Source organism: Seriola lalandi, unplaced genomic scaffold (genome assembly GCF_002814215.2).
Source record: "Seriola lalandi dorsalis isolate HSWRI2012SDOR001 ecotype SW California unplaced genomic scaffold, Sedor1 jcf7180002050743, whole genome shotgun sequence".
Lineage (NCBI taxonomy): Eukaryota > Metazoa > Chordata > Actinopteri > Carangiformes > Carangidae > Seriola > Seriola lalandi.
Window position 1 is genome coordinate 15,584 of NW_019521296.1, and position 13,125 is coordinate 28,708.

General features: G+C 47.2%; 1 protein-coding gene across 1 annotated transcript in view; it reads left to right on the plus strand.

Moving 5' to 3' along the window:
* Window positions 1-13,125, plus strand: part of hectd1 (HECT domain containing 1) — a 23,484-nt gene that overhangs the window by 4,143 nt on the left and 6,216 nt on the right. The window contains exons 2-22 of the mRNA XM_087171967.1: window positions 1,778-1,944; window positions 2,410-2,559; window positions 2,642-2,876; window positions 4,407-4,634; window positions 4,804-5,085; window positions 5,187-5,457; window positions 5,917-5,993; window positions 6,480-6,578; window positions 6,784-6,898; window positions 7,278-7,452; window positions 7,695-7,833; window positions 8,337-8,507; window positions 9,070-9,292; window positions 9,376-9,639; window positions 9,751-9,962; window positions 10,464-10,610; window positions 10,724-10,818; window positions 11,731-11,836; window positions 11,966-12,100; window positions 12,213-12,352; window positions 12,622-12,834. Coding sequence (XP_087028093.1) covers window positions 2,420-2,559; window positions 2,642-2,876; window positions 4,407-4,634; window positions 4,804-5,085; window positions 5,187-5,457; window positions 5,917-5,993; window positions 6,480-6,578; window positions 6,784-6,898; window positions 7,278-7,452; window positions 7,695-7,833; window positions 8,337-8,507; window positions 9,070-9,292; window positions 9,376-9,639; window positions 9,751-9,962; window positions 10,464-10,610; window positions 10,724-10,818; window positions 11,731-11,836; window positions 11,966-12,100; window positions 12,213-12,352; window positions 12,622-12,834 — 3,467 coding nt within the window. The 5' untranslated portion in view covers window positions 1,778-1,944; window positions 2,410-2,419. The remainder of the gene's footprint in view (window positions 1-1,777; window positions 1,945-2,409; window positions 2,560-2,641; window positions 2,877-4,406; window positions 4,635-4,803; window positions 5,086-5,186; window positions 5,458-5,916; window positions 5,994-6,479; window positions 6,579-6,783; window positions 6,899-7,277; window positions 7,453-7,694; window positions 7,834-8,336; window positions 8,508-9,069; window positions 9,293-9,375; window positions 9,640-9,750; window positions 9,963-10,463; window positions 10,611-10,723; window positions 10,819-11,730; window positions 11,837-11,965; window positions 12,101-12,212; window positions 12,353-12,621; window positions 12,835-13,125) is intronic.

Genomic DNA, 13,125 nt, shown 5'->3' on the forward strand with positions numbered 1-13,125 from the left:
CATGCCCTGCAGTGCTACGCAACCGGACACAGCAGCTGCTGCGATCCAGAGATACTGGGCCGCCCCGACTTTAAACCTGTGAACCTTTATTTATACTGTCACGCAGGTCGTCTTCACGGCTCCTGTGTTTTCCCGCTGATTTCTCTGAGGCTGTAAAATGAGCTCCTCCTATAAACAAACTTCAGTTACCCAGGAATTATCCACTTCCCCCTGTAAACAAACTACAGTTACCCAGGAATTATCCACTTCCCCCTGTAAACAAACTACAGTTACCCAGGAATTATCCGCTGCCCCTGGCATATATCTGTAATTCACATGGTTATCCAACACCGTTCTGTACAGAGGGAAATGTGAGGAAGTGTCAGTTTCTACAGTCGTTCAGAAGCTGCTTGTTATATTTGAATTTATAATATTTCAGCAGGAAAGTGTAAAAATCCTTCAGATTTCCTGAATCACAGACAAAACTTCTTCATTGTTTTGAGTTTACTGTGACAAGCAGCTGATGATCCCTCTGCGGGGAGTTACACGTGTTCATTTTTTGGCATTTCCTTTATAAAAAAATAAAAGACTGAATTAATTGATAAACTAAAATAGTGGGTGACTGGTGAGTCGAGACGTCACCTTTTGATTTTGGAAATTGTGATTGCCATTTTTCACTGTTGTCTTACATTTAATAAACTAAACACTGGTCAATTAATTGGGGAAAATAAATCAACGGATTAATGGAGAATGCATCTTTTCCTTGTCCTTCATCTGACAGAGCGCCCCTCCCTCCTCCACTAACAGCAGTTTATTCAGTTTTCTTTGGGGTTTTCTGAGACAGACTCTTTTCATACAGAGCTGAGTCAGATTTGCATAAGGCTGCTTTCTGTCAACGACCTTTTTCTGTAGATGTGTCGTTGCTCTGTTGTTGGGAAAGGAACCACGTCGGAGTTCAGTCTAATCAGCTCGTTGGATCCTGAACTTCCTCTGTTCAAGTCGTAGACACACACACACACACACACACACACACACACACACACACACACACACACACGTGCTTTTACTGCTGTGTGTGTGTTTTACCGTGTGATTTTATTTTTTTAAAGTAGTACAGCACGTGACTCTATCTTCAGATGTAATAATATAATAATAGATTTATTTGCGAGTGTTATGTTTTACCAGAACGTGACAGTGACACTGGACAACGTTGTGGATCAAACAAAAACTGCCCTAAATAATCAAGTATGTGCTAGAGGGTCCAGGAATTATCCTCCACCCTGCTTAAATTAACATGAGTTATAATAAACCTGTAGAGACAAACAAATACTGTAAGTGGTGAAGTCATCCAGGAATTACACTCTACCCTGCATAAACCAGAGCAAGCAGAGTCATCCAGGAATTATCCATTGCCCAGTAGAAACTACTGCAGCTGCCAGGGAATTATTGACTGCCCTGTATAAACAAGCAAACTTACCCAGGAATTATCCACTGCCCCCTGCCCTTTACAAACAATCAAAGGCCTGAGTTGTCCAGAAATTATCCACTGCCTGTTATAAATAAGCTGTCCTGCATAAACTGTTGCAGTCATCCAGGAATTATCTGGTGATTTATATAAACAAGTTAATTCGTCCAAGAATTATCCCCTACCCTGCACAAACAAGTATAAACTGCATTTGTCCAGAAATTAACCACTGCCCTGTGAGGAATGAGCACAAGCTGTTATCATCCAGGAATTATCCTCTACCCTGCATAAACAACAATTAACTCATCATTTTGTTTGTTCTCCTGTTTGCAGGTGAAGAGACTACATGTCCCAGAATCCCCTGTGAGCGCGAGCGACTTCTCCCTTGTCCGTGTTTCCACTCTCCCTCCGTCCGGTTGGTTGGATGAGTCCCAAACAGCAACAGAACTGTGAGCAGTGATTGGGCGCTGAGCCAGACCGGGTAGCCAACGGTGAGCCAGGTAATGTGTGTGTGTGTGTGTGTGTGTGTTGAAACAATTCCAGGTGAGTGTTTACTTCCTGTGTTTGAGATGATTCATATAAAATCCTTCATCAGGAATCTTTAGGAGACTTTTCACTGTTTGGGGAAAATTCCATATTTTTCTATTTGGAAGTGAAATGAAGTGAAACCAACAAACCTGCAGCAATCACATTAGAAATGAACCAAATGTTCATTTCATCATCTTAAAACACAGGAAAATAAACATACTACTGTAACTCTGTGTCACTGAGCCTGAATTTACCTTCATGCTGCTTTGATTCCTGAGATCGTGACGTCTAAACTGGACGGCTGCAGCTGGAATGATGAGTGTTTAAAAGAGTGGAGCTCTGAGTGTCGGATTGTCACATGCTCACACTCTGCTCTGTGGTCTTAAACTAATCTCTGTGAACTCCACGTGTTTGTTAACCTGGCTTTGTGACTCCAGGCTAACCATCATGGCGGACGTGGACCCAGACACGCTGCTGGAGTGGCTGCAGATGGGTCAGGGCGATGAGCGGGACATGCAGCTCATCGCTCTGGAGCAGCTCTGCATGCTGCTGCTCATGTCGGACAACGTCGACCGCTGCTTCGAGACGTGAGTTTTTACCTCTTTCCTGACGAATGTTTGGTGTAGTCCAGAGGTCAGAGGTCACTGACCGTCTCTCTGCTCATTCCAGCTGCCCTCCTCGGACGTTCCTCCCGGCGCTCTGTAAGATCTTCCTGGACGAGAGCGCTCCAGACAACGTGCTGGAGGTGACGGCCCGGGCCATCACCTACTACCTGGACGTGTCGGCGGAGTGCACCCGGAGGATCGTGGGAGTGGACGGAGCCATCAAGGCGCTGTGTAACCGGCTGGTGGTGGTGGAGCTCAACAACCGGACCAGCAGAGACCTGGCCGAGCAGTGCGTCAAGGTAATCAGAGGAGCAGAACCAGCGGGAGGCGTTGATATTCTCCTCTAACCTCACGACTGTGTCTCAGCGGACGTCCGCAGCGACCTATAGAATCACATATGACCATGATTTCAACACGTGCACACACACTCACACACACACACACACACACACACACACACACACACACTCAGATCAGCTGATTGTTGTGAAAGAGCTGCTGTGATGTCACAGCGGAGGAGGTCGACAGACAGAACACGGTCTGAATCTGGACTTATTGATCGATTATCATTTAGAGTTTCTGGAGGCAAATGAATCGTTCAGATGAATCGACTGTTGTAGATGAATCGTTATGACATGGTGCTTCGTGGCAGCGCTGACGTGGGTCCAGGTTGACAGAGTGATGTCATGGCTGTGCGTCGCAGCAGGTTAACTGAGGATGAGACGCGATGATGGCGGCTGATGTCGGCTCAGCCTGCTCCCCCGTCGCCCGTGGCGTGGCTCTGCTCCACAAACACAACCATGTGCTACCAGGCGTTTATTAATACACATCACAGGACAGTTGGCTTCTGTCTTCAGGCCTCAGTTATTCTCTGATCTGCTCTGTGATAGAGGCAGGAAGAGGCTTCATCTATTTTTGTGTTGTCAGGTGCAGTTTGGTCTCATGTTGATTTAACTTCTCCAGGTTTAATCCAAACAGCAGATATTGGATCTTTCTATCTGAGGGGCAAGTTTTAACTTTGTGTCTGTTATATCTGCCTCGTCCAAGAGATTAGATTTCTATGACGAATGGATTCTTCTTTTAGTCCATAAATGTCAGGATGAAAAATCACGTCTTTAAATATCTTGTTGTGTCCAAAACCCCCAAAGAGATTCAGTTTCAGACATAAAACAGAGAAAAGGTGAAAGTGTGTCGCACTGTAAATGACCTGAGCGATTAATAGATTATCAGTGTTGAATTCTTTCAGTAAGTTTCATCAGTGCAGCAGGAAAGAACTGATCTCATCTCTCTGGTTGAAGGAGCAGACGGGAGTTATTCCTCCGCCCGGCGACAGTCAGAGCAGCAGCCATGTTGGTTTCAGGTCGTCCGTCTCATCCTCGTGGACACGATGTCTCAGTGACGCCTTGATTGAACTTCTTCATATTTGGCACAAACATTCACTAGAACTCAAGAATGAGCTGATTACATTTTTGTGGTCAAAGGTCAAAGGTCAAGGTCACAGTTACCTCCAAAACACTTTTAAGTAACATTTTTTCTATGACCCTGGATAAACAGGGATGTGACCTGGAACTGAGGCCACTGAGTGGCGGAGGGAGACGACCACGAGGCTTTTTATTGTGTTTATTGTAGATATTAAGTTTTAAAGTGACAGAAGTTGTGGATTACTCCTGAATGCCATGAACTCATCTCCTCGCAGGGATGAACTCTGTTTTTTAAACCCCCCCAGAGAAAAAGCTTTTTAACTAGAATCCATTGGAAACTCAGACACAGAACATGAATCTGTTGATCTTCAGGTTTGAGTGTTTTAACACGTGTCCGTGTCTCTGCAGGTGCTGGAGCTGATCTGTACCAGGGAGTCTGGCGCCGTGTTCGAAGCCGGCGGTCTGAACTGCGTGCTGAGTTTCATCAGAGACAGCGGCCACCTCGTCCACAAAGACACTCTGCACTCAGCCATGGCCGTGGTGTCCCGCCTCTGCAGCAAAATGGAGCCCCAGGACTCGTCTCTGGAGACCTGCGTCGAGTCTCTGTCCAGCCTCCTCAAACACGAAGACCACCAGGTAACTACGCCAGAGGAAAATGTCGTGGCGCCGAGGTGTCGAAACACGAACACGTCAATATCACAAAATCTGATTGTATTTTCATTCTCAGCCCTGACATGTGGGACAGAAACAGTTTGTTTTTCAGCAGCCGGTCTCTCCGTCTAACCGACTGGTCCTTGTCCTCCAGGTGTCAGATGGTGCTCTGCGCTGCTTCGCCTCTTTGGCCGACAGGTTCACTCGCCGCGGCGTGGACCCCGCCCCTTTAGCCAAACACGGCCTGACGGAGGAGCTGCTGTCCCGCATGGCAGCCGCCGGCGGCATCGTGTCGGGCCCCGCCTCATCATGTAAGCCGGGCCGGACCTCGACGGGCGCCGCCCCCTCGGCCCCCGACTCCAAACTGAGCAACCAGGTGTCGACCATTGTCAGCCTGCTGTCCACGCTGTGCAGGGGCTCGCCACTCGTCACACACGTAGGTGGACACATCGTTAACGCCGACACGGGAAACAGAAGAAGTTAGTGTTTACAGAAACTCTCTCTCTCTCTCTTTCTCCCTCTCTCTTCCGGTCTCAGGACCTCTTGCGTTCGGCGCTGCCCGACTCGATGGAGTCGGCTCTGGGAGGAGACGAGCGCTGCGTGCTGGACACCATGCGGCTGGTGGACCTCCTGCTGGTGCTGCTGTTCGAGGGACGGAAGGCGCTGCCCAAGTCCACGGCGGGATCAACGAGTCGGATCCCTGGCCTGCGACGCCTGGACAGCTCCGGGGAGCGATCGCACCGACAGCTCATCGACTGTATCCGCAGCAAAGACACCGACGCTCTGATCGACGCCATCGACACCGGAGGTGAGAACAGGAAGTGACATGGGCTCGTGTCACAGTCGAGGCAGAGACTTCAGGCTAATTCTGCTTCATTCACTCGCCTCACGAGACGTGCGACGTGTAATTCTGTTCTGGATGAAAATGAAAACATCTTGTGTGTTTGAAGGGAATCTTTTTTTCCTCATATTTAATCTGTATAATTTCACACAGTCTTTATTGGAAATGTTTTATATGAGTATTTATGTTTGTGTCTGATTTGTAGCTGTGGGAACTTTTATGTTAATGACTCAATAAAAAACAACTTAGTTCAGTCCTTCAGTTTTTAACTTCGGAAACTTTTCAAAAAAACGTGTCTTTCTGAAAGCAAGTAGAAAATGGCGTCTTCTCATGGTGCTTCCTGCGAAACTCATCTGTGACATCATCACTGCTGTTTATTTTTTTGATCGTCTGATAATAACTGTCTGTTCTGTTGCTCCGCTGCAGCGTTCGAGGTGAACTTCATGGACGACGTTGGACAGACGCTGCTCAACTGGGCTTCAGCCTTCGGCACACAGGAAATGGTAAAAACAATGAACACACACCGGCAGAGACATGAAACCTTTTCAGCCCCGTCAGCTGCTTGTCTCTCGTGTCCGTCACTTTAGTCCTGATGACGTGTCTCGATATCTATCGGGTGGATTTCCAGTTAAATCCAGTTTTGAATCTTCACAGGAAAAGTGAGAAAACAAAGGAAATAAAAGCAGCGAGTGTGCAAACTGGAGTCAGTGACTCAAAGTCCGAGTGTGAAGTATGAAGGAAACAGAGAAGCTGCTCAACTCTGAAAAAAATTGGATGAAAATTCAAAATTAAAATAACAAAAATATGAACCTAAATCTTGGAAAAAGGTTTTTTATAGTTTTGTTTCTGATTAAACTCTGATTTACAAATGTTTGATCATTTTCCTTTTGTTTTGTATGAAACAACTTTTAAAAGATTCTTTGGAGGTGGGTGTTTCCCGCCTGTGATTTCAGTCCCACCAACCACACGTGTCGCTGCCGTCGTTGCAGGTGGAGTTTCTATGTGAAAGGGGGGCGGACGTCAACAGAGGTCAGAGGTCATCCTCACTACACTACGCTGCCTGTTTCGGACGCCCACAAGTAGCCAAGGTAACACACACACACACACACACACACACACACACACACACACACACACACACACACACACACACACACAGAGTGATGGTAAACACAGCATCCAGGTAACGAGGAATCGCCTGGAGTCATGTTGTGTTCTCAGTGTCTGAGTGTGTTCAGTCCTGTAATGTGTGTGTGTGTGTGTGTGTGTGTGTGTGCGTGTGTGTGTGCGCAGACTCTGCTGCGTCACGGAGCCAACCCTGACCTGAGGGACGAGGACGGAAAGACTCCTCTGGACAAAGCCAGGGAGAGAGGACACAGTGAGGTGGTGGCTATACTGCAGTCCCCTGGTTAGTAATCCCACAGTACTACTGTTAACTACCACATACTAGTACTACTACTCAGAGGTGGGAGATGTATGGAATATACTTGAGGTGTAGCGGCTTGTTCCACATGGGATGTAGTAAATGACAATATCGTGAACATGGAGTATAAATTGTCACATAATTGTTTTAAAATGCCACGTGAAGTTCTCTCTGACGTTCAGCTCCTCGCTCTCTCCCTCTCACACACCCTCCCCCGCCCATCCAGAAAACTCTCTGCATGTGTGACGTAGGCGAGGAGGTGTGTGTGTGTGTTTGTGGAGGGAACTGAGGAGAGAGTTTATTCGTGTTTAGAAGATGGAGGCAGACGAACTGGCTCTTCTATGACGGTGTGTGTGTGTTTCAGGAGACTGGATGTGTCCGGTGAACAAGGGCGACGACAAGAAGAAGAAAGATGTGAACAAGGAGGAGGAGGAGGGCACGGAGCCCAAAGGAGACCCAGAGATGGCTCCGATCTACCTGAAGAGACTGCTGCCTGTTTTTGCACAAACCTTTCAGCAAACCATGCTGCCTTCTATTAGGTAAGTCAGAAAACCGCTGAACTGTTCCTTTAAATGTCATCACACACACACACGAGTCAAAGCTCATTCATTTAACTCTGAACCGCTTCGTCAAACCTCCCTGACATGTTCCCACGACAGTCTGAGCTTCCTTTAATTAGAGCAGGTGAAGGTGAAATGCACCGTGATGGAAGAGGAGAATTCTGACTGTGTGTGTGTGTGTGTGTGTGTGTGTGTGTGTGTGTGTGTGTGTGTGTTTTCAGGAAAGCCAGTCTGGCTCTGATCAGGAAGATGGTTCACTACAGCAGTGAAGTGCTGCTGAAGGAGGTGTGTGACAGTGAGACGGGACACAACCTGCCCACTGTGCTGGTGGAGATCACTGCTACTGTCCTCGACCAGGAGGTATGCGTACACACACACACACACACACACACACACACACACACACACACACACACACACACACACACACACACACGGCAAGGTGGAATAAAGGCACAGAATTCCCGCCTTGAACTGGCTGTGTGAAAGATTAACTAACTACAAACTCACTATGAACTGAAACCAAACGTGCACATAAGAGTCGGACACTGAAATATGATCGTCCAGTTTTTGAGGATCAGATTTTCGAGTTGAAAAGCTTATTAGAACAAAAACGCAGCCCAGTGGTTTGTAACGGACAGACAGGATGTTACAGCTCTGGGAGGTCGTTTAAGGCCGGGGCTGTTCCATCTTTCATCACGACGATCTCGAGGCAGAAACGTTGCAGAGAAATCCACCTGGAAAGTGTTTGCATGTCTGTGATTGGCTCCTTCCTTTGCTGGACTCACACTCCTGGAACAAATAATATGAAATGACAAAAAAACAAAAAAGCAAACCTTGTGAAACGTGTCTGTGTGTGTCAGGACGACGACGACGGCCACCTCCTGGCTCTGCAGATCATCAGAGACCTGGTGGATAAAGGTGGAGACGTTTTCCTCGACCAGCTGGCTCGACTGGGAGTCATCAACAAGGTGTCCACTCTGGCGGGACCGGCGTCCGACGACGAGAACGAGGACGAAGCAAAGCCAGAGAAGGTAGAGAGAGAGAGAGAGAGTGTGTGTGTGTGTGTGTGTGTGTGTGTGTGTGTGTGTGTGTGACTGTATTGTCTTCTGTGCTGGCGAGTTAAAGCAACATGCTCTGTGTTGTTGGTTTAAAACCTTCCGATGAAAATCAAGTAAATCTTTAAAAAGAAATCATCGTTCTTTTCTATATTTAATTTTAGATTTGACTCGTGTAAATTCGTGTGTCTTTAATCCATCACAACACAAGTTATTCCTTTTATCATCCTAATATTGATTTTCTTGGAGGAAAAAAGATTTTATGGTTTAAACATTTGCTTTTTTTATTGACACACTTTCATCTCTTTCTATATTTTCCAAATGAGTTTAGATGAAGGTGTATCTGATTAAGTAGATTTATTTCTCAATCTTATTATTTAAATTTATTAAATTGAATGGATCACTTAATAAAATATAGAAACCTGGGACGGACAGGTTGAACTTGGAAACGCTGTATCAGCAGTTGTGATGGAGGAATTAAAAACATGTTGTTTTAGAGCTGGTTGAGAAGATGAGCTGAGTCATGTTTGTGGTGCAGGAGGAGGAGGTGCAGGAGGACGCGAGGGAGATCCAGCAGGGGAAGCCGTATCACTGGAGGGACTGGTCCATCATCAGAGGGAGGGACTGTCTCTACATCTGGTCGGACGCCGCCGCCCTCGAGCTCTCCAACGGCTCCAACGGCTGGTTCAGGTTCATCCTGGACGGGAAGCTGGCCACCATGTACTCCAGCGGGAGTCCAGAGGGGGGGTCGGACAGCTCCGGTACGAGCGGCACGTTCAAAACACACTGACCCGTCTCTGGGTTTCTCTGTGGCTGTGACTGATTTCCTGTCTCTCCCCTGCAGAGTCTCGCAGCGAGTTCCTGGAGAAGCTGCAGCGGGCGAGGAGTCAGGTGAAACCAGTGACAGCCAGTCAGCCCATCCTGTCCAGCGTGGGTCCCACTAAGCTGACCGTGGGGAACTGGTCCCTGACCTGCCTGAAGGACGGAGAGATCGCCATCCACAACTCGGACGGACAGCAGGCGACCATCCTGAAGGAGGACCTGCCCGGCTTCGTCTTCGAGTCCAACAGAGGAACCAAACACTCCTTCACCGCTGAGACGTCGCTGGGTGAGTCTCAGCGTTTCCTACCGCCAGTTTAAAATCTAAGCCCCGGACGCCAGCGGCTCCTAATCAACCGTGTGTGTGTGTGTGTGTGTGTGTGTGTGTGTGTGTGTGTAGGCTCTGAGTTTGTGACGGGCTGGACGGGGAAGCGAGGCAGGAAGCTGAAGTCGAAGCTGGAGAAGACGAAGCAGAAGGTGAAGAGCATGGCGAGGGAGCTGTACGACGACCACTTCAAAGCTGTAGAGAGCATGCCCAGAGGAGTGGTGGTCACCCTGAGGAACATCTCCACACAGCTGGAGTCCGCCTGGGAGCTGCACACCAACAGACAGGTACACACACACCTACAGACAGGTACACACACACACACACACACCTACACCTACAGACAGGTACAGACACACACACCTACAGACAGGTACACACACACACCTACAGACAGGTACACACACACACACACACACACCTACACCTACAGACAGGTACAGACACACACCTACAGACAGGTACACACACACACACCTACAGACAGGTACACACACACACACACCTACACCTACAGACAGGTACAGACACACACCTACAGACAGGTACACACACACACCTACCTACAGACAGGTACACACACACACCTACAGACAGGTACACACACACACACACACCTACAGACAGGTACACACACACACACACACACCTACAGACAGGTACCTACACCTGCAGTTAGCTCCATATTAAATACTTATATATCTGTATTTGACATGTATATTTATATTTCATACACATGTCGTATGTATGTTTGTGTCACGTCTCCGTGCGGTTGGTTCTGTGTTCAGTGCATTGAGGGGGAGAACACGTGGAGGGACCTGATGAAGACGGCTCTGGAGAACCTGATCGTAGTTCTGAAGGATGAAAACACGATTTCTCCGTACGAGATGTGCAGCAGCGGCCTGGTCCAGGCTCTGTTCACCGTCCTCAACAACGTGAGCCGCCGCAAACCCTTCACCCCACCACTACACTCACAAACACGCCGCTGCCTTCAGAGATGTGGAGGTGTGATGTCACGTTGTTGTTGTTGTTGTTTTTCTTTCTGCAGAGTGTGGAACTGGACCTGAAACATGATTGTAAGCCTTTAATGGAGAGGATCAATGTCTTTAAGGCGGCTTTCAGCGAGAACGAAGACGACGAAAGGTAACGGCACGTTCACTTTGCTGCTGTGACGCTGGAACGTTCCCCGCCATTCCCACCAATAAACCATCTTATCATATCTGACATCATCCTGCAGCTCGGTCTGACGCCATGACGATGTTATGATATGAGACTAACACGAACCACGGGCGGCGCACTGTGGCTGAAATCATCATCATCATCACCTTGTTGCATGAATCTGTTTGTGAAGATAAAAGTTAAACATCACAGATGAAACAATTGATTCAGATGTAGAAATAATCAGCAACTATTTGACAATTGATTCATTTTTCAACCAAAATATGACTCAAAACATTTTCTGCTTCAATGTGGAAACGAACTGATTATCTTCAACTGTGACAGGAATTTTTCATTATTATCAATAATAATAACTTTATTTATATTCTACTGCTGGACAGAAAAATAAAACCAGATAGAGGAGCAGAGTAACATGAATAAAAACAACATGTATATCAACAAGAGGATCTGACAATTAGTGAAGAGAGGCAATAAAATATGATCAGTAAGAAATAAGAACAATAATTAAGAATAAAACAACGTACAACACAAACATCACTAAAGAATGAGAAAAGAAAGTGTTTTAAAAAGTTAATGAGTTCAGTTATTGACATTTTATAAACCGAGAAGCTGAACGGCAGATTAATCAATAATAGATGTAATCGTTCGTTTCAGCCGTAATCAATACATGACCCAGTTCTTGTCAGATGATTTCTATTTGTTTCATGTTACTATGAGATTCAAACCTGGTTCGAGGTTAATGACCATGTTTCATGAGCTGCACATGTTTGTCAATTTATAGAATCATTTAATTTTGCAAATGATAAAAATTAGACTGTGTGTGTGTGTGTGTGTGTGTGTGTGTGTGTGTGTGTGTGTGTGTGTGTGTGTCTGCAGCCGACCAGCTGTTGCCTTAATCCGTAAACTGATAGCTGTCCTGGAGTCGATTGAACGTCTACCTCTGCACCTGTACGACACTCCAGGATCCTCATACAACCTGCAGGTGCGTCACAGTCAGTTCTGGATCCAGGTGTGTTCAACCTGTGAGCTCACACACACATTCACAGAGTTCACACCAGACTGAGTGACTGGACAAACTATGTGTTAACTCCTGTGTGTTTGTGTCGATCAGATCTTGACGAGGAGGTTACGTTTCCGTCTGGAGCGAGCGCCGGGCGAGACGGCGCTGATCGACCGGACGGGTCGCATGTTGAAGATGGAGCCGCTGGCGACCGTGGAGTCTCTGGAGCAGTACCTGCTGAAGATGGTGAGGACGCACTGAACACAACAACACACACACACACACACACACACACACGGCTGCTCTGCCTTTAATGACGTGTCTGGCTGTTTGACTCCTCCTCCTCCTTGCGGTCCAGGTGGCGAAGCAGTGGTACGACTTTGAGCGCTCGTCCTTCGTCTTCGTGAGGAAGCTGAGGGAAGGACAGACGTTCACCTTCAGACACCAGCATGACTTTGACGAGAACGGCATCATCTACTGGGTCGGAACCAACGCCAAGTAAGAACACTGACCGCAGACACGTTCAGATCTGTAGTTACACTTTCACCTGGAGTCACATCTCATACGGCAGCTGTGACATTATTTTGTGTTTCCAGTCAAATTAAACCTGATTTCACATTTTTTTCTGTCTTTGTTATTAAAATATTTCTGTTAAAGTTTGTTTAAAAGGTGAAAGTTGATGAGTAGTTTTGGCGTGGACTCACAGAGCATCATCACAGCTTCTATTCAGTTTCTGTTCAATCAAACTTTATTTCTTTTGCCCCCAGAACGGCTTATGAGTGGGTGAACCCTGCTGCCTACGGCCTGGTGGTGGTGACATCATCGGAGGGGCGTAACCTTCCCTACGGGCGGTTGGAGGATATCCTGAGTCGGGATAGCTCCGCCCTCAACTGCCACACCAACGATGACAAGAACGCCTGGTTCGCCGTCGACCTTGGCCTCTGGGTCATTCCCTCAGCGTACACCCTGAGACACGCCAGGTAATAAAACAAGCTTACACCCTGAGACACGCCAAGTAATAAAACAAGCTTACACCCTGAGACACGCCAGGTAATAAAACAAACTTACACCCTGAGACACGCCAGGTAATAAAACAAACTTACACCCTGAGACACGCCAGGTAATAAAACAAGCGTACACCCTGAGACACGCCAGGTAATAAAACAAACTTACACCCTGAGACACGCCAGGTAATAAAACAAACTTACACCCTGAGACACGCCAGGTAATAAAACAAACTTACACCCTGAGACACGCCAGGTAATAAAACA